This window comes from Heptranchias perlo, chromosome 10 (assembly GCF_035084215.1).
Source record: "Heptranchias perlo isolate sHepPer1 chromosome 10, sHepPer1.hap1, whole genome shotgun sequence".
NCBI lineage: Eukaryota > Metazoa > Chordata > Chondrichthyes > Hexanchiformes > Hexanchidae > Heptranchias > Heptranchias perlo.
In genome coordinates, this window is record NC_090334.1 from 42,083,142 (window position 1) to 42,104,974 (window position 21,833).

General features: G+C 40.6%; 1 protein-coding gene across 3 annotated transcripts in view; it reads right to left on the bottom strand.

Moving 5' to 3' along the window:
- kiaa0586 (KIAA0586 ortholog) overlaps nucleotides 1–21,833 on the bottom strand; it is a 419,966-nt gene that overhangs the window by 78,075 nt on the left and 320,058 nt on the right. For all 3 annotated transcript variants that reach the window (XM_067991527.1, XM_067991529.1, XM_067991528.1), the window contains one exon: nucleotides 12,409–12,492. In XM_067991527.1, the coding sequence (XP_067847628.1) occupies nucleotides 12,409–12,492 (84 nt within the window). The remainder of the gene's footprint in view (nucleotides 1–12,408; nucleotides 12,493–21,833) is intronic.

Below are 21,833 nucleotides of genomic sequence, written 5' to 3' on the forward strand. Positions count from 1 at the left end.
GCATGAAGCCAGAGGCATGAGCTACAGATTAATAAATGTTTTTAAGAAGAAAAATGTAATCCATAGAACAGCCTTATTAAAATAAGATTTACACATGTTGCTAGAACATACTGAAATGCTTTTGATTTTAAAGATGGGAGTACCTGGTTTAATGTTTGAAACTAGTCAGGTCCATTTTATTGAGAACTGTAAATTGGAAGTGCAGAAATGAGAAAAAAAATGAAAGGAACATAAGAAGAACGCATCATTTTACATCAACTATGTGGCAGAAAATGATCACTTGATTACACCACACTTACAACAATAAACTGGAACATAACTTAGAAATGTTTCATTGAGTTACATCTGTTATATCCACATGGAAAGAGATGTGACATACTGAACCAATTAAAATATGTAACCCATTGAGGGCAGGAATAGTATTTCTCCATCAAATGTAGCTTAAACACAATCGGGCCCGATTACGATTTTGCTGCTATTACAATACAACAAATTTAAAAATGCTCCTTTTTGAGGGCCGCAAAATGCCACTGCATGCTGGGACTCCACCTGGTCCCACTACTGAGAGGCAGAGATGCTGATTCCCAACCGTGAGTTGCATGCAATCAGTCCCTGATTTTGTTTATGCTGTGAATGGGGAGCAGGGTGGAAGTGGGAAAAATTCAGCAAGTTTTCATTCATCTTTCAGCTGCTAGTCCAATGGCAGCTCTGACAGAAACTTAAGAGAGCAGGTCAACTACCTGCATTGTCAGATGGGGAATAGTGCATTATGTGAGAGGGTGGGGGGAATGCCGGCAACTTCCCAGTGTCCAGGGACGCCTGCCTGTAACAGGCGTTAGGTGCCATGAATATGCAAATCAGGGTCCTAATGCCTGATTTAGGGCCGCACTCAAAATTTGTCGTCGACTGAGCAGAGCATACGCCATGCATGCTCGGTTCAGTTTTTCCAGGTCTAAAGCGGTCTAACAAGTGGTCCTTTAAGGGACCACTGGAGACCACTCACAGAAAGGCAAGTTTTTTTTTATGCTTTAGTTTCTGTTATTGCTCCTGGCTCTACAAAAATACTTCAGACTGCTGCCGGCCCGTGCTCGCCCCCCACCCCCGGCTCCAGTTCACCTTCCCCTGCACAGCCCCAGACATACCTGCAGGCTGAATTTCCTAAGGCTCTGACTGATGAGCTGCATCAGGACGCCTGACTGACATCTGCAGCTCGCTGGTTTAATGCAGATAAGGTCCGAGGCCCAATTTCCAGCAAGCCTCAGGCCAATGTCTTTGGGTGCGCGTTTTGTACCGGTTTCTGGTGCTACGTGAATTTCTCCCCAATTTCTTGTGTTATGTTTGTCTATCTGTTTCAGGCTTTCTCACTCTTTCTGTCTCCCTTCCTGTAAGTCCATCTTTCCCTCTCTCCTGTATGTCACCCACTCCGTGTGGATGCTTAAAATACAGTTTGTCCCTCTCTATATCTATGTCTTTTTCTTTGTCTTTCTCTCTCTTTACATCTGCCAGTCTTTTTGCCTTTATTCATCTCTCTCATTTTCTATATAATTTTTGACCTTTTGAATTTGTTTGCTTCTTTTCTCTTTCATTTCCTCCTTCACTCTCTGTTTTTTTTGTAAATCCACTTCTTCTAATCTGCTATTTAAGTTCATTCTTTGTTTATTTTCCCAGCCCTGCTTTCATGGCCATGGTTGTAGAAGAGGAAAGATATCAACAGGGTTGGGTCTGACAGAATAGGGAGGTTGACTAGGCCAGGACCTCAAGTGTGGAACCATGGAGAAGGATAAATTCAGGTCAGGGAAAGCTATAAGACTAAAGGAGTGGGACTTCAATGTGTAGCTGCATTTGGAGGGGAGATTTGAGCAGAGTGAAGAAGCTGTGCAGGTTGAGACTTGGCCATGTTGGAGACTTTCTTTTTATAATTACAAAGAAAAACAGAAAGCTAACAATATAAGTGAACGAAGCAATTTTTTTTAAAAATGGACAGTGACACAAAAATTAATGGGAAGTGTAAGCAGAGAGCAAAAAAAATAGAAATGGCTGCCTTGCATGTTCCTTTGGAATTAACTGTTGAAATGTGATTAGTCTCTGCTGACGAGATGATCTACAATCCTACACATTTGCCCTCTGCAATGACATAACTCTTTTAATTGTAGAGATATATAAGACAGATGTTTGAATTGACACCAGCGACAGACATTTGCACTTTCTGTGTGACCTGACCCAAAGTATGAGAGACATGTGACTTGATGTGGAGCAGAGTCAAAGCTGTAGAATAAACAGAAGTCACACTGAAGCAGTCACTGCATTTTGTTTTGTGTCCTGCTGATTTTTGAGGCTTTTAGCAATAATACGAATCAATGTTATACAGGCTAATGATTTTTAGGACATTAAAAAATAATCAATTCAAAGCAAAAAACAAAATTCTGATTCAAAAAATTAAATGGCAAAAATAATTCAGGATATTGGGTGCTTTGGAAGAATAATTTATATTACAGTCAGTGATCTAGAATATTTCAGTATAGTCTATGACACTGGTATTACTGGTGATTATTTTCCAGCCACTACGGGGGAAAATTTTAACCCCCCAGGACAGGCGGGTTGAAATTTCAAAAGTCGGAAACCCGACTCCAATCTGCCCAATTCTGGTTTTAACGGAGGCAGGTTGGGGGGAGGGTGATTAACCTACTCTCCAGAGGCGGGCCCATCATTTAAATATTTTAACGAGGTTGCAAGCCTCAAATTTTAGCAGGCTTTTAGAATTAATGCCTGCAGCCGGTTTTCCCAGGGCTTGGGAGCCGTTAAGCCAAGGCTCCATCTGTCCTCTCAGGTGGATGTAAAAGATCCAATACCCTATTCAAAGAAGAGCAGGGGAGTTCTCCTGGTGTCCTGGCCAACATTTATCTTTTGACTAACGCCACCCAAAAAATGATCAATTGGCCATTCACCTTATTGCTGTTTGTGGGACCTTGCTATGCATGTTTGCCTACAAAACAACAGTATCTATACTTCAAAAGTAATTAATTGGCTGTAAAAGACTTTGGGACATCCTGAGGATGTGAAAGGTGTTATATAAATGCTGGCTCTTTCTTTCATCTTCCTTTCAGGTGTTAGAGGGTACTTGTGGTAATTATGATGAATTGGAATAAAAACAGCTGCAAATCTTTAGTGCACCATTTTTCTTTTGTACTTGCTTAGTTTTAGTCCTGTTAGCAATACAGTTTGAAGCAATTTAACGTAACTGCACATACATGTTGTTGTGGCCAGCAGCCAAGAAAATAAATGGAAACAATTGCCTCCATGATTTACTGTTCCTCATCAGGTTCCAAAGCAAAATTAATAAACATATGCTGTAATTTTTGTCCAATATGCTAAGCCACATGACTCTCCAGTTTTTTTTTACAGTTTATTTATTCCCACAAGGTGGGAGGAGGGAAAAAGTCAGTGAGTGAGAAAATCTGGACTGCACTTGCAGATCGCCAATGTTGGCAAAGGTCTGAGATGAGATCAACTCACACAGAAGCACAGGAGAATCTTAAAAAGAGGGAAAATTAATCAGGGCAAAAGAGGAAAGGACCACATTGTACATGCAACTACTGGCATTTGTTTAAATATTACAGGTACTCATTACAAATTATCTTCAACACGGTTTAGTAGACAATGAGAGATTTCACCTTTATAACCCTTTTTGAATGAATACAAGAACTGATAAGTAAGCTCTATTTGTAGTCAGTTACTGAAAGGAATTTCTCTTAATTAAACCATTTGTTGCCTGCAGATTTTTCCTCCAGCAAGTATTTAAATAAATCATTACCATCCAATCTCTAACTTTGAGATTGTTAAATTTCTGGTAAAATAGCTTATTTTTCAGAGTTGTTAAAGAAATTCTGTTCACATGCTGTTGTGAATGTCCAGCAGAGGGCAGTATACAATAAGAGGATTGTCTCATGCAGAACTGTTTTCTTGAAATAACAAATCCAGGTGATTTTAGGAGAATATCTTTAAAACTTTGCACACCTATCAAAAGCTTAGTGCATAGTTTAGCTAACTAATGGCTCAGTCTCAGCGCTGTCAGAAACATGACAACATGGACGGCCACTTCTGCCTGAAACTAACCTGCCTTATCTCTTGACAGTGTCACACTGCATTACAGGAATGTATGTTTTGTACATTAACTGACTGACATGGCTCACCAGATATTCCTTTTTGAACAGACTAAGGTGTTGTAAATGCAGCATGATCAATGTGCATTAGTGAGAAACCTTTCCAAACAGCTCATTCTATGGTTTCATACCTTCTTATTAATTGTTCCTCTTTGGCAAAGTCTGAGGAGCTCAATATAGGAGTAATTCTGTGAGACTCCATTCTGGTGTGGAACCTTGTTACACAGAAGTCCAATAATGTTATAGCCCTATCTCTGATCTGCATTCCCACCGAGTGAGGCTTCACCTCAGAAGTAGGGGCTTGAACGATTTACCATTATATTCCAGAAGAACAGAAACAGATATTTTACTTGGGCCGGATTTTGCTGTGAGCGGCGAACGAACGTCCGCGTTAGATTTGCACTTGCCCATAGACTTTCTATGGGGTTTTGCATGGCAAGTTGCTGTCAGCCAAACATCCAAACTGCGTGGTGCCCTCTACAGGGCATCTGGAACCTGTGTGAACACAGCAAGAAACTGTGTATCTCCTTAACCAATCGGATTGATAAAACGTTAATAAGCAGCGCAGAATCTGAACCAGGAAGTGTAAGTTAGAATAGTGAATTCAATGTCAAATCAGGTACAGAAAGTGAAATAAAGAGAGGGAAAAAAAGATTGGATTAAGAGATAGAGATAAAAGAGACAGAAAGAAAAATTTTTTAAAAATGTATTTACCTTTTTTTTAATCTCCAACAAAAATTAAAAGCTGGAGGAATGAGACTGCACACTTGTAAAAGTTAATTTTCAGTGCCAGAGCGGTTGTTTGGCAGTAATTAAGACTGACCACGCTGTTAAAAGGGTACTTAGACATCGAAACGACAAGCCCTAACATTTTGTGGCTCATTTAGTCCATATCTACGATGTCAGTACAGGAACTTCACGCTGTATAATAGATTTGAATGGGGAGTCAAACGGCAAAATGCCATTTTTGCGCAGCTTATGATGGGGCATTTCGGAGAGCAACTTCCGGATTTTCGTGTTTAACTGCTCATCTCCGCTTGCCGGAAATTGCTGTCTGATTTGCGCATTATTAACAGTGAGTGCTGTTAGCCTCACCGTTATTTTCACAGCAAAATCTAGCCCATTTTATCCTATACGTTTTGTCCTCCCTCAGTATTACTGGTTATGTTCTGTCAAATAGATTTCTAGAATAATCCTGATAAAAGGAATTCTCAAATCTACTAACCTTTATATAATTTAGTCCATATTATGGTATTTAGATTTAAATTTCTTTATAGTCTGACATTAATTCAGATAGTGATGTAAATTGCAGGGATAAATTGTATTTTCAGATTTTGTTACATTACCTTTTTCATACAAATCTCCACTGTGAACCAGTGTTATATGCTATACATTTGAAGTAGTTGAGAGGATTTTGAGACATTCCCTAACATATGGCTGAATTGTGCAAGTGTGTACAATTAAGTGGTTTTATTGCTGCAAAGTTACAGCATTAAGAATGCATCCCCTGGTGTATACAGATCTGACTAAGGCAGTGCACAGCAAGCCATTTGCTGCTTGAGGCTGTGTTCTGCACTGCTCGGTTCACTCAGACACAATTTTAAAAAACTGGAAATATACGTAAGGCAGGAACACTTTTTTATTCATTTTTAAAACCAGTGAACGGAGATCAATATCTTTCAATGAGACTGACAAATCGGGCAATCCAACTCCTTTAAAAAAAATTCATACATTTACAAAAATGATGGGCCAGATTTTGCTGTCAAAATAACGGTGAGGCTAATGGTGCTCGACGTTATTTATGCGTAAATGGTAGAGCAACTTCAGGCGAGGGGCAGATGCGCGGTTAAATGCGAATATCTAAAAGTTGGTGTCTGAGATGCGCCATTCAGCCGTCAGCTTCGCGAAAATGACATCTCCGTCTGCCTCACCATTGACATACATTGACTGCCGTGAAGTTACCGTATTTGCGCAGTAGATATGAACTAAACCCGCTGCAAATATTTAGGGCTAGTAGCATAAGTACCCTTTCAACAACTTGATAAGTATTAATGACTGCCAATCAACCTCTCTGGCACCAAAAATTAACTACTATAAGTGTGGAGTCTTCAGGTTTTACATTTTAAATCTTATGTTCTTACTTTTCCTTTCTGCCTCTTTTTTCTCTCACTTAATCCAATCTTTCTTTCCCTCTCTTTATTTCTCTTTCTGTACCTGATTTGACATTGAATTCACCCCCTTTAACTCACTCTCCTTCCTGTGTTTATTTCCCAATCCTTAAATCTCATTGGTTAAGGAGATACCCTGTTGGTTGCACTGTTCACTCAGGTCCTAGATGCCCTGTTTCTCTCACTGTGCCGTTATCAGATCGCACTTTCAGCAACCTTGTGGGCAAAAATCTTTTTGAGCTGAAGGGTGCAGGGGCAAGTCTAACTAACGGCAGATGCTCTGCTACAGCAAGTTTCACAAACAAAGCTAATTGAAGAAACTGGGTTTAAAAGATCTATTAATATTCTGGGAAGAATTATTCTGCCATTGATTGCAGTGTCAGATTTATTGCTGCACTCCTGGAGTAAAACAAACAACTGCTTATTAAGGCTGCTCCTGGAAAGGAGACCAAGCTTGGAACTTTCTGCTATTTAAGCAGGAATGTCTACGGTTTAACCAGGCTGTGGTCTGGTCCAAGGTCCCTGATGAGCCAGCTGAGCCCAGCCAGAGTTAGAAGTAGGTTGTTACAACAATGTCCCTGCAATGGGAAGGAAAAATTGGCCAGGGTTCTCTCTCCTGATCCATCTCCAGCAATTTCTACTGCAATCATGCATGTGTGAATGTTATGTGACAACAGGTTAAAATTTGGTTATTGCATCTCCATTATCAATTAGTCTAACACCAGTGGTATTTGGACCACTGTTTTTTTTGACATATATTAATGATGTGGACTTGGGTATAGAGGGTATAATTTCTAAGTTTGCAGATGACATGAAACTCGGAAATGTAGTGAACAATGTGGAGGATAGTAACAGACTTCAGGAGGACACAGACATTCTGGTGAAATGGGCAGACACATGGCAGATGAAATTTAACGCAAAGAAGTGTGATGTGATTCATTTTGGTAGGAAGAATGAGGAGAGGCAATATAAACTAAATGGTATAATTTTGAAGGGCGTGCAGGAACAGAGAGACCTGGGGGTGTATGTACACAAATCTTTGAAGGTGGACAAGTTGAGAAGGCTGTTATAAAAGCAAATGGGTTCCTTGGCTTTATTAATAGAGGCAGAGTACGAAAGCAAAGAATTTATGCTAAACCTTTATACAACTAGCAAAAGGTGGGAAGTGGTGTTCCACAAGGAACGGTGCTGGGGCCAATGCTGTTCACCATTTACATAAACGATTTGGTCTCGGAAATCGGAAGCACAATTTCAAAATTTGTGGACAACACCAAATTGTGGGGTTTAGTTAATACTGAGGAGGACTGTGACAAAATACAAGAAGACATTAATAAACTTGCAGAATAGGCATGTAATTGGCAAATGAATTTCAATATAGATAAGTGTGAGGTGGTACATTTTGATAGGAAGAATAAGGAGGCCACATAATCCTTGGAAAATAAGAGTCTAAATGCGGTAGAGGAGCAGAGGGATCTGGGAGTACACATACACAAATCACTAGAAGTAGCGATACAGGTTAATAAGGCCATTAAAAAAAAGCAAACCAAGCACTGGGGTTCATTTTTAGAGGGATAGAATTGAAAAGCAGAGAAGTTATGTTAAACTCGCACAGAACCTTGGTTAGACCACTCTTGGAGTACTGTGAACAGTTCTGATCTCCATATTATAGAAGGGATATAGAGGCACTGGAGAAGGTGCAAAAAAGATATATTAGGATGATACTAGAACTGAGAGGTTATACGTATCAGGAAAGATTGAACAGGCTGGAGCTCTTTTCTCTAGAAAAGAGGAGACGGAGGGGTGGCCTGATAGAGGTCTTTAAGATTAGGAGAGGGTTTGACAGGGTAGATGTAGAGAAGATATTTCCACTTGCGGGGCAGACTAGAACTAGGGGCCATAAATGTAACATAATCACTAATAAATCCAATAGGGAATTCAGGAGAAACTTTTTTACCTAGAGAGTGATTAGAATGTGGAACTCACCAACACAAGAAGTAGTTGAGGCGACTAGCATAGATGCACTTAAGGGAGAAAGGAATAGAAGGATATACTGATCGAGTTAGATGGCTTGTGTGGAGCATAAATACTTGCATGGACCTGTTGGGCCGAATGGCCTGTTTCTGTGCTGTACATTCTATGTAATTCTATGCAACACTGGTTAATTGTATTCAATTCTGGGCACCACACTTTAGGAAGGATGTCAAGGCCTTAGAGAGGGTACAGAGGAGATTTACTCGAACGGTACCAGGGATGAGGGATTTCATTTGTGTGGAGAGAATGGAGAAGCTGGAGTTGTTCTCCTTAGAGCAGAGAAGGTTAAGAAGAGATTTGATAGAGGTGTTCAAAATCATGAATTGTTTTGATAGAGTAAATAAAGAGAAACTGTTTCCAGCGGAGAAGGGTCGGTAACCAGAGGACACAGTTTTAAGGTGGTTGGCAAAAGAACCAGAGGTATCCTGAGGAAACATTTTTTTTACATGGCGAGATATTATGATCTGGAATGCTCTGCCTAAAAGGGTGGTGGAAGCAGATTTAATAGCAACTTTCAAAAGGGAACTGGATAAATACTTGAAGGGAAAAAATTTACAGGGCTTTGGGGGAGGAGCAGAGGAATGGGACTAATTGGATAGCTCTTTTAAAGAGCTGACACAGGCACGATGGGCAAAATGGCCTCCTTCTGTACTGTATGAATCAGCCTGCTGATACGCACCATCTTGGCTCATCCATGAAGAATTGCCACTTGGGAAAATTAAAGGAGGCTGCCTACCACCAGTGGAACCACACTTAGTAAGGAATCAATATCTTCAGGAGAAGGGAAGGGAGAAGAGAAAAAATATGTTTCAAAAAAATTAGTATTTGGGCCCCTGTCACCGCTGGTAAAGAACAGCAGTCACTGCTGCTCCTCAAGGATGTCACTCCCAAAATTCCACTGAGCAAAAATGTAAGAGAAAGAATACAATGCATATTGCTATAAAACATTACTACAACAACAACTTGCATTTATATAGTGCCTTCAATGTAGTAAAACATCCCACTGCACTTCACAGGAGCGATATCAAACAAAATTTGACACCGAGTCACATAAGAAGATATTAGGACAAGTGACCAAAAGCTTGGTTAAAGGGGTAGGTTTGAAGGAGCGTCTTAACGGAGGAGAGAGCAGTAGAGAGGCGGAGAGGTTTAGGGAGGGAATTCCAGAGCTTAGGGCTTAGGCAGCTGAAGGCACGGCCGCCAATGGTGGAGTGATTAAAATCAGGGATGCACAAGAGGCAAGAATTGGAGGAATGCCGAGATCTCAGAGGATTGTAGAGCTGGAGGAGGTTACAGAGATAGGGAGGGGCTAGGCCATGAGATAAGGGTGGAGGGTGGAAGATGGGAGGCTGACCAGGACAGCATTGGAATAGTCAAGTATAGAGGTAACAAAGGCATGGATGAGGGTTTCAGAAGTAGATGAGCTGAGGCGGGGCGGGGGGGGAGACAAGCGATGTTACGGAGGTGGAAGTAGGCGGTCTTGGTGACGGAGCGGATATATGGTTGGAAGCTCATCTCAGGGTCAAATAGGACGCCAAGGTTGCGAACGGTCTGGTTCAGCCTCAGACAGTGGCCAGGAAGAGGGATGGAGTGGATGGCCAGGGGACAAGCTAAAAGGTCTTTATTTGTTGTTGTGATGGAAGATGCTGAAGATCCCATTTGCAAGGATCAGCTTGGTTGGGTGGTGGTGGGGTGGGGAGGCAGGGAGGCAGTAGATACACTCCTTCCTTACATTTTCAGTTTAAATCTGTAACCATGGTAACATCAGGTAAATGTTTTACTACAGCATTAGGGGAGTCTATAACGAGGGGGCATAGATTTAAGGTGAGAGGGGAGAGATACAAAAGGGTCCAGAGGGGCAATTTTTTCACTCAAACGGTGGTGAGTGTCTGGAACGAGCTGCCAGAGGCAGTAGTAGAGGTGGGTACAATTTTGTCTTTTAAAAAGCATTTGGACAGTTACATGGGTAAGATGGGTATAGAGGGATATGGGCCAAGTGCAGGCAATTGGGACTAGCTTAGTGGTATAAACGGGGCGACATGGACATGTTGGGCCGAAGGGCCTGTTTCCATGTTGTAAACTTCTATGACTCTATGACATTACACTGCTGCTACAATATCCTATTTTTCAGGAATACGTGGAACATCATCAGATTAGGTGCAGTACATACACTGTACGATTGGCCCAAGAGCTCAACACTGACTTAAAAGCTACATACTGTTTGATTGGTCTAATTCAAGGCCTTGCCTTAAGGCTATATGTAGCAGCAGGACTAAGATGGACATTCTAGTTCTAAAGTATTACCTAACAAGTCTGGTCGTGTTCAAATTTTAATCACCACTTTTTCCTCTGCCTTTCCTTCTAATCTCTATGTTCCTTACAATTCACACACGCTAAACATGGAAAGGGAGAAGACCACATGAGCAATTAGAATCAAAAGTTTTCAGTTTACATATGGAGTAGTGCTGCTCTTTGAACCAATTTAGTGAAATGCACTGAAGGTGAAAATTACCTGGAAAGAGAAAGTTACACAATAGGAAAAATACCTTTTTGTTAACTGAAAACCATTCTATTGCATAATTAACATTGTTCAGGGGGCACAGAATCACTTTTATTGCAATTCTATTATCAACATTCTGATAATTGAAAATGTATTTTTGTCAATGTTAATTTATAGTCGAGTAACACTCCTGCCACCACACTAGGGCCAGCGTTCAGAATCTTAATGAGAAGAATGCAGCTACGTACTCGATCCACCTCCAATCAAACTCTGTTTCTGTATTAGACCAGTTACAAATAAACTATGTCTATATAAAATTATAAGACACACAACAAGAACTGTTTAATTGTTGGACTTAACATATATCAATAAATTAAAATGGAGAGAGAAAGAATCCTGCATAGGCAGTTGTTGAAAATTATATTTATTCCACGAGGGAAGGGGACTGAATAACTGACTATCAACAGAGTCTCAAGTGAGATAACCAGGTTTTCTTCCCGAATGGAACAAACATCATATTTTACACTTTTAAGATCAGTATCTTTTCATATAAAGCTCACCGCCGTTCCTAGTCATTTTGGTCTGATCTGTTGGATTTTTTTTCTTGGGTGAAACAAAGCACTATAAGGTAGCATTATGATTGCCATGAAACAGGTAGGATGCTTGTGGACTCATAACAGCAGCCATGAATCTGTATGCTACACGAGCAAGCTTTGTTTGTGATACTGGTGCTGCAGAAAGCTCAGCAGCAGTTATCAGATGAGGGTTGCTATGGTTACCGCTGGCACTCGCTGCTGCTGAAAGCTGTGTGCAGCTGTTTGAATTTATTTGCAACTACCAGTAGCTCATGGGGAGCTAGTTCCGTTCAGCTTATTAACTCAGGTGGAAGCACCTCCACATCTCATGTGCATGAAATAACATTTACATCACATTGTGGTAATCCCCACGTGTTGTACAATGTTGCTTATATTTCAAATCTCCCATGAACCCATGAGAGTAATACTTTTACTCTTGAAATGGTACTTGCTTTTATTTAATGGTAGCATAGATCTGTATTTTTATCCAGAGATGTGAACCTAGTTAGAACTTAACTTATTTCACAAAATCTATTTTCTAAACATTTACAGTGTCTCTTATTCTGCCAACTGAGAGGTTTGACTATATGCCTGTGTACCTGGTATGGCATCAATATTTTCGCCCCCACAATGCAATAAATTACCAGCAATTAAAAGAGAAATGCACATTTGGAAAGCTTTTTCTAGTATCGAGTTACAATACATTCTGCACAATTTCACTGATTGCCTACAGCATGGCTATGAGTTGCTGAGCAATCGTTCTGGATTCTTCTAGCAGCACAGAATTCCATGATGCCAGCTAAACTGCTGGAACGCTTTCACAGTGCAGCAATAAGGAATGCTTTTTTTAAATCAGCGCTTTACTGATTCAATAAAAATGGTATCAATTAAAGTTATGCTTATTTGATAATTTCCTTCATATGGGTAATTTAGATTTACATATGGATAAATAAATATGCAAAACTAGTGTTTACCTTTGGTAAATCAGCAATAGCAATGTAACTGGTCCCTGGGAAACCAGTGCCATCCTCTTCTTCACTCTGGACTGCCTCTGGAGACTAGAAAAAAATGGAAAGAATTGATCAATATCACAGAGCTTCTCTTAGAAAAAAGACAACTAGTGTTGAGCTAGCAAAGAAAAGCCTATTTCTGTCCACTGCTTTCAAATATTTACAAACCACATTGTTATTTAAGTGCTCATTAATAGTTACTGAAATCAAGCCAATCCATTTTTTTTTCCTTTTTGGACCCAATGACACACTAAGGGCTTGCAGTTACGCACAAAGCCACAATACGAGGCTCCTGGGGTTTGATGGACTGGCAGAGTTTTAGAACATCATCTTTCACTTCTGGGAGCCGGGCTCAGTTCCAACCAGACATAGGAGAGGGCAGTTTCCTCCTTTCTGACTGCCATTCAGTATTATGAGTGAAACAAACATGGGCAGTTTCAATTCACTTCTTGGTAGACATGAGGTCATGGGCACAGAAAAAACCTAGAATTAGATTTGGGTTGAATTGCCACATTTAAAATGAGACAGCAATATTAGCCCCTCCCCCATTCCTTCCATTCTGTTTCTAAACATTTCGATGATAAACATTAGAACTTTCACACAACGCATTTCTACTCTTCAGCCAGTGAAAGTTAGGATTCTGAATAGTTATACAGATCTCCACAATTAGTAGCCAGTAATATCACTAACAGGAGTTTTATTCTATTCAGCTGCTGAACAAATTAACTGAGGCACTGAACTGGTGTCATTGGCCTCAATATTAAACCCCCACAATGGGCAGGAGAGTGTTGGGGTGGGGGGAGGGTTGTTAACCCATCAAATGCGCGAAATGTGACTCTAACCTGCCACACACCCACCCGTGGCGGTTTTTACGGTGGTGGGTTTTGAGGCGTCCGAGTGTCATGCTGTGGAGGGGCGGAACCACTTCATTAACATATTTAAATTGGACTCCCACAGTGCAATTCTGAGCCCGATTTAAAATTCACTGCTGCTGCAGGGGTTTCCCAGGGGTTAGGAAACATGGCAGTGAAAGGGAGGAGGGAGCTGCCGGCTCCACAAGATAAGTGCCTTTTTGCAACACTCCCTGTGGGCTATGAGGAGCAGGAGTGATCCCCCGGCCCCTCAAGGAAGCATTCAGCCTCCCCTCTCCCAATCGCAGCCTCTCGCTTCACCACCGCCACCAACGCCCCCCCCAACCCGCGATGTCCTCTTACCGCTGCCCCCCCCCCCCACCTCCAGCCACCCGCGATGTCCTCTTACCGCTGCCCCCCCCCACCTCCAGCCGCGATGTCCTCTTACCGCCCCCCACCCCCCCTGCCACGATGTCCTCGCTTCCCCCCCGACAAGCCGTGATCGCCGACCTTCCCCCCTCCTGATTACTGGGGACCATCCCCAAGGGGCCCCGGCTGCAGCCTCGTGCTGCTGGTTTTCCCTCCTGGTTCCCGGCTGTCAATTTGGCCAGCTGCTGGGTGAGAAATGCATCCAAAAAATGATAATAAGGTCCCCAACCATTAAATTTGGTCTCCCCCCGCATCCTCCCTGGCTCCCTGTAAATATCGGGGCCATTATGTCTGAATTCACTGAAAGTGAAACTCTGCACTAATTTCTGACTGCTTTTATCTTGGAACAAACTGTTATTTAATACTTCAACACAGTGATCTGTGAAACTACCATTGTTGGCAGTTATTAAAACTTATTAAAACACAGAAAAAATAAAATCAGGAATTCCTCCCTTATACAATCAGGTATCTCGAGGGCAATTAGGGGTGGGCAATAAATGCTGGCCTCGCCAGCGACGCCCACATCCCGTGAACGAATAAAAAAAAAAGGTATAGCTCCACCGTGTTTCATAATATTATAAAAAGGGCAGCATAATGAGGACCACAGAAATCAATCTGCTTATTCTCAATTTGTTTAACAATAACTAAAAAGTATAACTTTTTAAAATAAATCCAGTTATAGAACTTATTCATTTCACAGTGAAACAAATGTGGGCGGCTTCAATTCACTTTTCAAATGATGGATAAACCAGAGTGACATAAGCCGAGAGTATCCCCTTGGAGTACGGCAGGTTCTCAACATGAGTGATCAGTCTGTTGTAATCATCTTTCTCTCAATTTTTCTTCTCTGATGAGTATTTGCTAAAATTTAGTATTTCTAAAGCCCACGTTGCAATTACAGTACATCCTTTTGTAACTTAGAAGCTTGAATACTGAACATATTAGGAAGGGGCAATATAATTGTAATGCATCCTGGATACGTGCTCAAAACTGTAGCACTGTGGAACACAGGAGCACCTAAATTCCTTTAGAATAAGAAAGACAATGGGCTGTTTTGACATGTTTCTGGCACCAATAGAGCAAGTGGGGTTTTGCTTGCACTGGGGACTATTCTGTACTGTGTTCTGAGAGAATTCACTCGTAGCAACTTTATTTTACTGATTTGCGTTTCATTTGCCTACACCAATGGTTGACTTTAACTAATCGTCAACAAATGTTTTCATATATTTCAATCTGTTAAGAGTGATCAAGAATTTCCACTAAGTGACCTTTGCTTACAGAACAAGCAGAGACTATTGAACAAGGAGGTTTTCTATTCACTTTGGAACACTTGCATATGCTCAACTGAAGTCAACCGGTGTCACATAGGTAAATACTGGTGTTGGTGTTGCAATCTGCTTTTCTAATAAGTTATGTTTGGCTGAAAGGCTCTATTGGCAGGCACACATGGAACAATGCATTCGACCACTGTTCTTAATCCCTTGATCTCTAAATAAAAACACTTCAGCCTCTTCTAGTTAATAACTTAATGGAGATTACTAAATAAATGTGTTGTTTCCAGTGGTTAAGAGTCAGCTGCAAAAATTATAGATTACTATGCATTTGCTTAAAACATGCAACATGCCCTTTGGTATCCACATTTCCAGGGAAGCTCAAAGTTGTTGGCCTGAGAATTTATTGTGAGAACATACAACAATTACTTGTATTTATATAGCATCTTTAACAGACAAAAAATCTTAAAGCGCTTCACATATAGCCATGAGATAAACAGACACCAAGCAGGAAGGCAGCAATTAGGAGGGGTGGCCAAAAGCTTGCTTGGAGGTGGGTTTTGAGATGGAGAGATTTAGGGAAGGAAAACCAGAGGGTAGGATGCAAGTGGCTCAAAGCTACCAATGGTGGGACAAAGGCAGAATTCACAAAAGGCCCCAGCCACCTGAACAAAATGTTCGGAGGGGGATATAGAGCTGGAGGAGTTTATAGTGATAACAGTAATTAATGATTTAAAGTTCTTAACCCCTTCCCCAAAAAGCTGGAGGCAATCCGGGGGGTTGTGGGAGGGGGGGGGGGGGGGTTGCAGCATGCTAGTACATGGATGCGCATTGAAACAGAATGATAGGATGCAGGTTTGATCTCATTTTTCCCCACACGACAAACTCCTAATCTAAGTCAAGCTATCCAGAAAGGAGCCAAGCATAGACAAGGTGCTTCACCTTAAGAGAGGGAAACCTATTCTATGCTGGGCCCATTCTCTTCCTGGAAACCTGATCAAGAGTGGCACTGATATAGGGCGGGGCATGTTGTCTGTCTGTCTATCTATTCCACCAGCATCCCTCTCAGTGCGCGTGAATGAAAAGTCTAAGGAGGTGAGAAGAAATTATGAAAAGATTTGCAACTCTCTTGCTCTGGCAGTAGAATGCTGGACTCTGCTCCAAATAAGGTGGAGAAATGGCACAGCTATTATTTATGGTGAGTTTCATGAATCCGAGGCAAATTTGGCAAGATGCAATATCTATCAGCGGAGAGCATTTTAAACATAGATCACGTGAGTCAGCGAATGTGAATATACTGTTGCATTTTGCATAGTATTTGAAGTCCTGGCAGAATTTGTTACAAACATGCTTACCCAACTAATCTATTTTGATCCCGGCAGTGTACTGTATGAGTCAGTGCCAAAGAGTGTACTGCAAAATCAGTTGAGCTTGGGCACACTCTTTATGCTGAAGTGTAAAATTCCAATTTGCACTTTATATGCTAATACTTGTTTGTTTGTTTTTGCCTGCTTTATTTGGTCTCCAAATGGCCATCTAGGGAACATGGAATTGGATGCTACTGATACCATAACATCTCAAAAGCTGAGCTTTTCTTTCTTTTTCTGAAAAGGACACCCTAATATATTGTTTGCATAGTTGTCAACCAGTATCAAAAGCTTAGGCCTCTGTGTACAAATCTGCTCCATCATGGAGTCTATTCAACCTATTCTTTCAAGATTCTTCAGGATTTCTCTCTGTAAATCACAAAAGTAAACTGAACAAAACTCCAGGACATCTACCTAGTTCTCCAACCTAAAGTATTTACCCTTGATATGATGGATCTAGTAGTTCAGGAGCCATCATGCTCCATGTGACATTCAAATGTCTTTATCTGTAGTTATCATTGTAACATTTGATGCATTTCCTAACCGGGAGTATTGGAGTGGGGGGGGGGGGGTATTTTTGCGGGATTGTTCCGCTCGTCCGGTGTTTACACTGTTTTCTAAGAATTCCACGGCTCTTCCACCGAAGTTAATGGGTTATTGGGAACCCCCTTGAAAATTCACCCCCAGATATTTACCCAGTTCTTTTAATAGGCGGTAATTTACACCGGATTAACTGCTTTAACTATGAGTCTATTTCATATGTCGTTATTAACCATGAAATAAATTTGTATTTGCACAAGTGAAGCTGACCACCTCCCTGTCAGTTCAGTCATTTGTATGAGTGGAAATGTAAATCTTATTTTGCGATTACAATCTTTTTTTCCTCCACTATTTTCATATAATTAATGAGAACTCCTATGAATGAGGAGAGTGATTTAATACTTCCTATTATGCCTTATGCATTGCCTCCCTTATTTTCCAGAGGCTACAATCTTGTATATCACTCAAGTGAGAATGAAGTATTAAATCCCCATATACCATTTGGGCCTAAACAGAATCGAAATACCAATGAATTACAGTGTCAGTATAATTTGTTCTTGCTAACTTGATATAAACAGACAAAAAAGTAATTGTTCAACACTGGCTGCTGGATAGAAATAAATTCAACATATAGAGCTTGCATTCTGTAATTGCAAGTGTATAGTGTTATAAAGTGTCATGTACAGGATGTGGGTAGTGGTATGCCCTATTGATCTGTGCTGGGACTTCTTTTGTTTTCCACTAATATAAATTATTTGGACATACGGACGAGAGGAATGATATCGTAGTTTGCTGATGATAGCAAGTTAAGGAGGCATGGCATACTGTGAGGGAAACTGTAGAACTTAGACAGCTTAGCAAAGTGAGCAGATAGGTGGCAGATGTACTTCAGTGCAGAGAAATAAGAAAAACAACAAAGTATATGCTAAACGGTAAGATTCTTCACAGTGCGGTCGAACAAGGTGGTTTCATTTATATAGCGCCTTCAATGTAGTAAAAATGTCCCAAGGCATTTCACAGGAGCGTTATCAGACAACATTTGACACCGAGCCACATAAAGAGATATTATGACAAGTGACCAAAAGCTTGGTCAAAGAGATAGGTTTTAAGGAGCAACTTAAAGGCGGAGGAAGAGGTAGAGAGGCAGAGAGGTTTAGGGAGGGAATTCTAGAGCTTAGGGCCTAGGCAGCTGAAAGCACGGTCACCAATGGTGAAGTGATGAAAATTGGAGATGTGCAAGAGGCCAGAATTGGAGGAATGCAGAATCTCAGAGAGTGGAGGTGGAAGATTGTGTGTAGACCCCTCATGCAGATTTCTAATTTCCTGGCATTGGTTCTGCTGGATGCCATAATCCAAATACAAGCAGCTGCATTTAAATGAGGCAATATTGACTGAGTGGCACTATATGTTACATTTCCCGTCATCATCACCTCAGCAACCCTGGACACTGAGAATACAGTAACAGAACAGGCATCCAGCATTGCTAGGACAGGCAAATGTTTAAATGGCCAGAATAGGATTGACAATCGATGGATTTTAAGCACTTTATCAGAGGCTGTCAAATTTTTCCTCTTCAAGGCTGCTTGACCCTTTTAATCTGCTGCAGATCTCTGGCGCCATTAGCAGCAGCCATCGCCTGCCGACCCCTCCTTCCATTGGTGAGTTCCCAAGCACAGGCAAGAATACTACTGGCAGCCTGTCAAAAAGATTCAAATAATGCCAACCCCAGACACTTCATCAGGTTCAGTTCTGACTACCATGGGGCCACATTTCCACTGGCGATTGCACTGGGAAGGAAAATCTAGACCAACAGCTCCAGATGAAGAACCAGCAGCAACACAGGTATGACGGGCTGAATGGTGTTGTGATTTCTATGATACTCATTCAAAGGCACTGCAGTACAGGACTGAGATAGTAAACAGTATTTTAACTCTCTGGAATGCTCAGCATGTATTTGTTTTTGGAATCTGTATGCATGGAACAATGGAGTTAAATTTCAGCCTAGCACCATGACTCACTGCTGAAACGAGTTGTATTTTGGGATGAGACGGTCCATCTATTACAGCTGTCATAAGGCTGGGTTTCAGTTACTGGGGTTTGGGACTAATTGGAATAGTCTCAGTGCTCACAGGAGAATTCTAATGTCACAAGAGTGGAAATATGAGACCTATTTTCACAGTCTCAGTCCAAAATTAAAATGTTGTGGAGTAACTAAAAAGCATTAAGCCAAAGTTCTAGTAATTACATTGAAATATCTTACTGGGGAGCTCCTGGGATGGCTCGGCAAGTTTATCCAATGAATAAGTGAGCCACGTAGACCAGAAATGTTCCAGATTTGATCACTAGTCTGTCCTGAGATGCCTGATCTGGCTGGGATGGTTGTAAGGGCACCACAATTGGCCTCACTGGTGCTAGGTTGCGGAGGAGAAAGTTGGGCAGAATTTCTAGTGCTGGCCGCTATCCAGCATTACCTCCTGTGTAAACATTGGGCTAGGACAGTAACAGAATTAGCTGTAATGCCCCATGCAGTTGAATAACCTGCTGAAATTTACCATCAAGATTCACACATGAACACTGGTTATTTGGGCAAGTTAATGGAGGTTACCGGAAACCCCTGGAACCATACCTCCAGCGAGGAGTAAATTACTTCAGGAGCGGAGGGGAGAAATTGGCAGGAGGAAGAAATATAAATCTTATTGGATTAATTGCCACTAATTGATTAGCAGGCTGCTAGAAGTGAAAACTGAAAAAAAAAGTTTTCAGGGTATACTTTAAAAATACTTTGGCTACTAGAGTGTTTAACAGGCCATGATGTGAATTAATTCACTTGCTACCTTTATCATTTTATTTGGTGGAGTGGGCAAGCGGGAGGAAAAAGAGGTAGAAGAATGATTTGTGAATCAGGATTGCTTGAGTGGGAAAAGGAGAAGAAGCTTCTTCTTGGACCTAACTCATTGAATTGTTGTCATTAATGCTAACACAGAATAACAACTTGCAAAATGGGCACTTCCCACACGGAGCCTGTGGGGATGGAAAAATCAAATGTATATTTTAAACACTAATGGACTTTTATTTTATGCTCATAGTAGTGAAGTATTGTGTGTAAGCTTTACTAATATGTTTCTCCTGGAGTGTACTTTTAATGATAAATATCAGAAAAGAAATGCTTAATTTCAAAGATGGAAGGTTTTAATCAAATCCACCTTATGAAAATTAGATGACATAACTACTGGCAATGTAGCACATGTGTTTAAATAAACAAATGATAATAATATTGACAGAAAAATAAGGTAAGTGCTAGCAGCCCACAGGCAACATTATAAAGCATAAACAATTTAAATGAAAATTGACCAAAGTGATCAGATAATTCTAAAAACAAGAAATTAGTGCACTAATTAAAGTTTTATTTGTTATATAGTAGCTGTAAAGACTTACTTAAAATATAATGTAATTATAAATATACATTATAACTGTAATTAAAAATTAAAATATATTCAAGTAGAAAATAATTATATCTGGAAAAACTGATTGGTGAGACCACGGTTCACTGAAAAGAGTTACTTGGATTATCAGTCAGCATCTGGAATTTAACAGGAATTATAATCTGACTGGACATAGAGCCTTCATAGGTAATGACTGAATAGGGTGATGTCAGCAATGTTCAGGTGTACTGTTGCTTCATTAGTTCTAATATTAAGCTTCTAAAATTATTCTGGGGTGTAAAAGCAGTAATTCATAATATTTCACCCTGCACAACAATTGACAGAATAATTTCAGAATAAATTGAAGCCCTTTTGCAAACCTATTTTTAGAAACATTAAAAGGAGAATTTCTCACTAACTAACTGCAGGTTACTTCAAAACAAAATTACAGCAGTGAAATCATAGTTGCTAATGTTCTTGTGTGAACACCATTAGGCAAATGCCATATGAACATAGACAACTGCTATCCACATGAACAGCCACTGTAGGCACAGAAATTAACTCCATACTAAATATCTCTTCCCCTTAACTCACAACTGCACCTTCACACCCACACGTATTAAAACCTCATATTAGAAACAATAATAATGCCAAGGAATGAATCTTGGGTTCAAATTATGGTTTTAAACTGCCTTTCTTTCACCCTGTGATTTACGATACCATCTGAACCTCTTGATTAGATTACTGTCTTGTAATCACTCCCTGGTATTCATTATCCTCTATGTAATATCCTCAATTTAATATATGCGGACTCTGTTACTTCCTAGATATTAACTGCAGATTATCACTTGATAAACTTGCAATAATTATGTTGCAACTGTTAATACTTCCTTGTGCAGCAACATTAAGGAGGTGGGACAAAGATCAATAAAGGGTGACAAAACAGATAGTAAGAGCTACAAAAAGAGAGAGTATGAAAAGAAACTTGCAAGGGATATCAAAACCAATACAAAGAACTTTTATAGTTATATTAGGAAAAAGAGGGTGGTCAGGAGCAGTGTTGGCCCCTTAAAAACTGAAAGTGGGGATACTGTCATTGACAATGGGGAAATGGCGGACATGTTGAATAATTACTTTGCGTCAGTATTTACAGTAGAAAAAAAGGAAGTAGTTGAGCACATTGCAGATGCCCTAACTATAATCTTTCAAAGTTCTCCAGATTCAGGAACTGTCCCTCTAGATTGGAAAATTGCACATGTCACTCCGCTTTTTAAGAAAGGAGAGAGAGGGAAACCGGGGAATTATAGACCAGTTAGCCTAGCATCTGTTGTGGGGAAATTGCTGGAGTCTATAATTAAGGATAGGGTGACTGAACACCTCGAGAATTTTCAGTTAATCAGGGAGAGCCAGCATGGATTTGTGAAAGGTAGGTCGTGCCTGACAAACCTGACTGAATTTTTTGAAGAGGTGACTAAAGTAGTGGACAGGGGAATGTCAATGGATGTTATT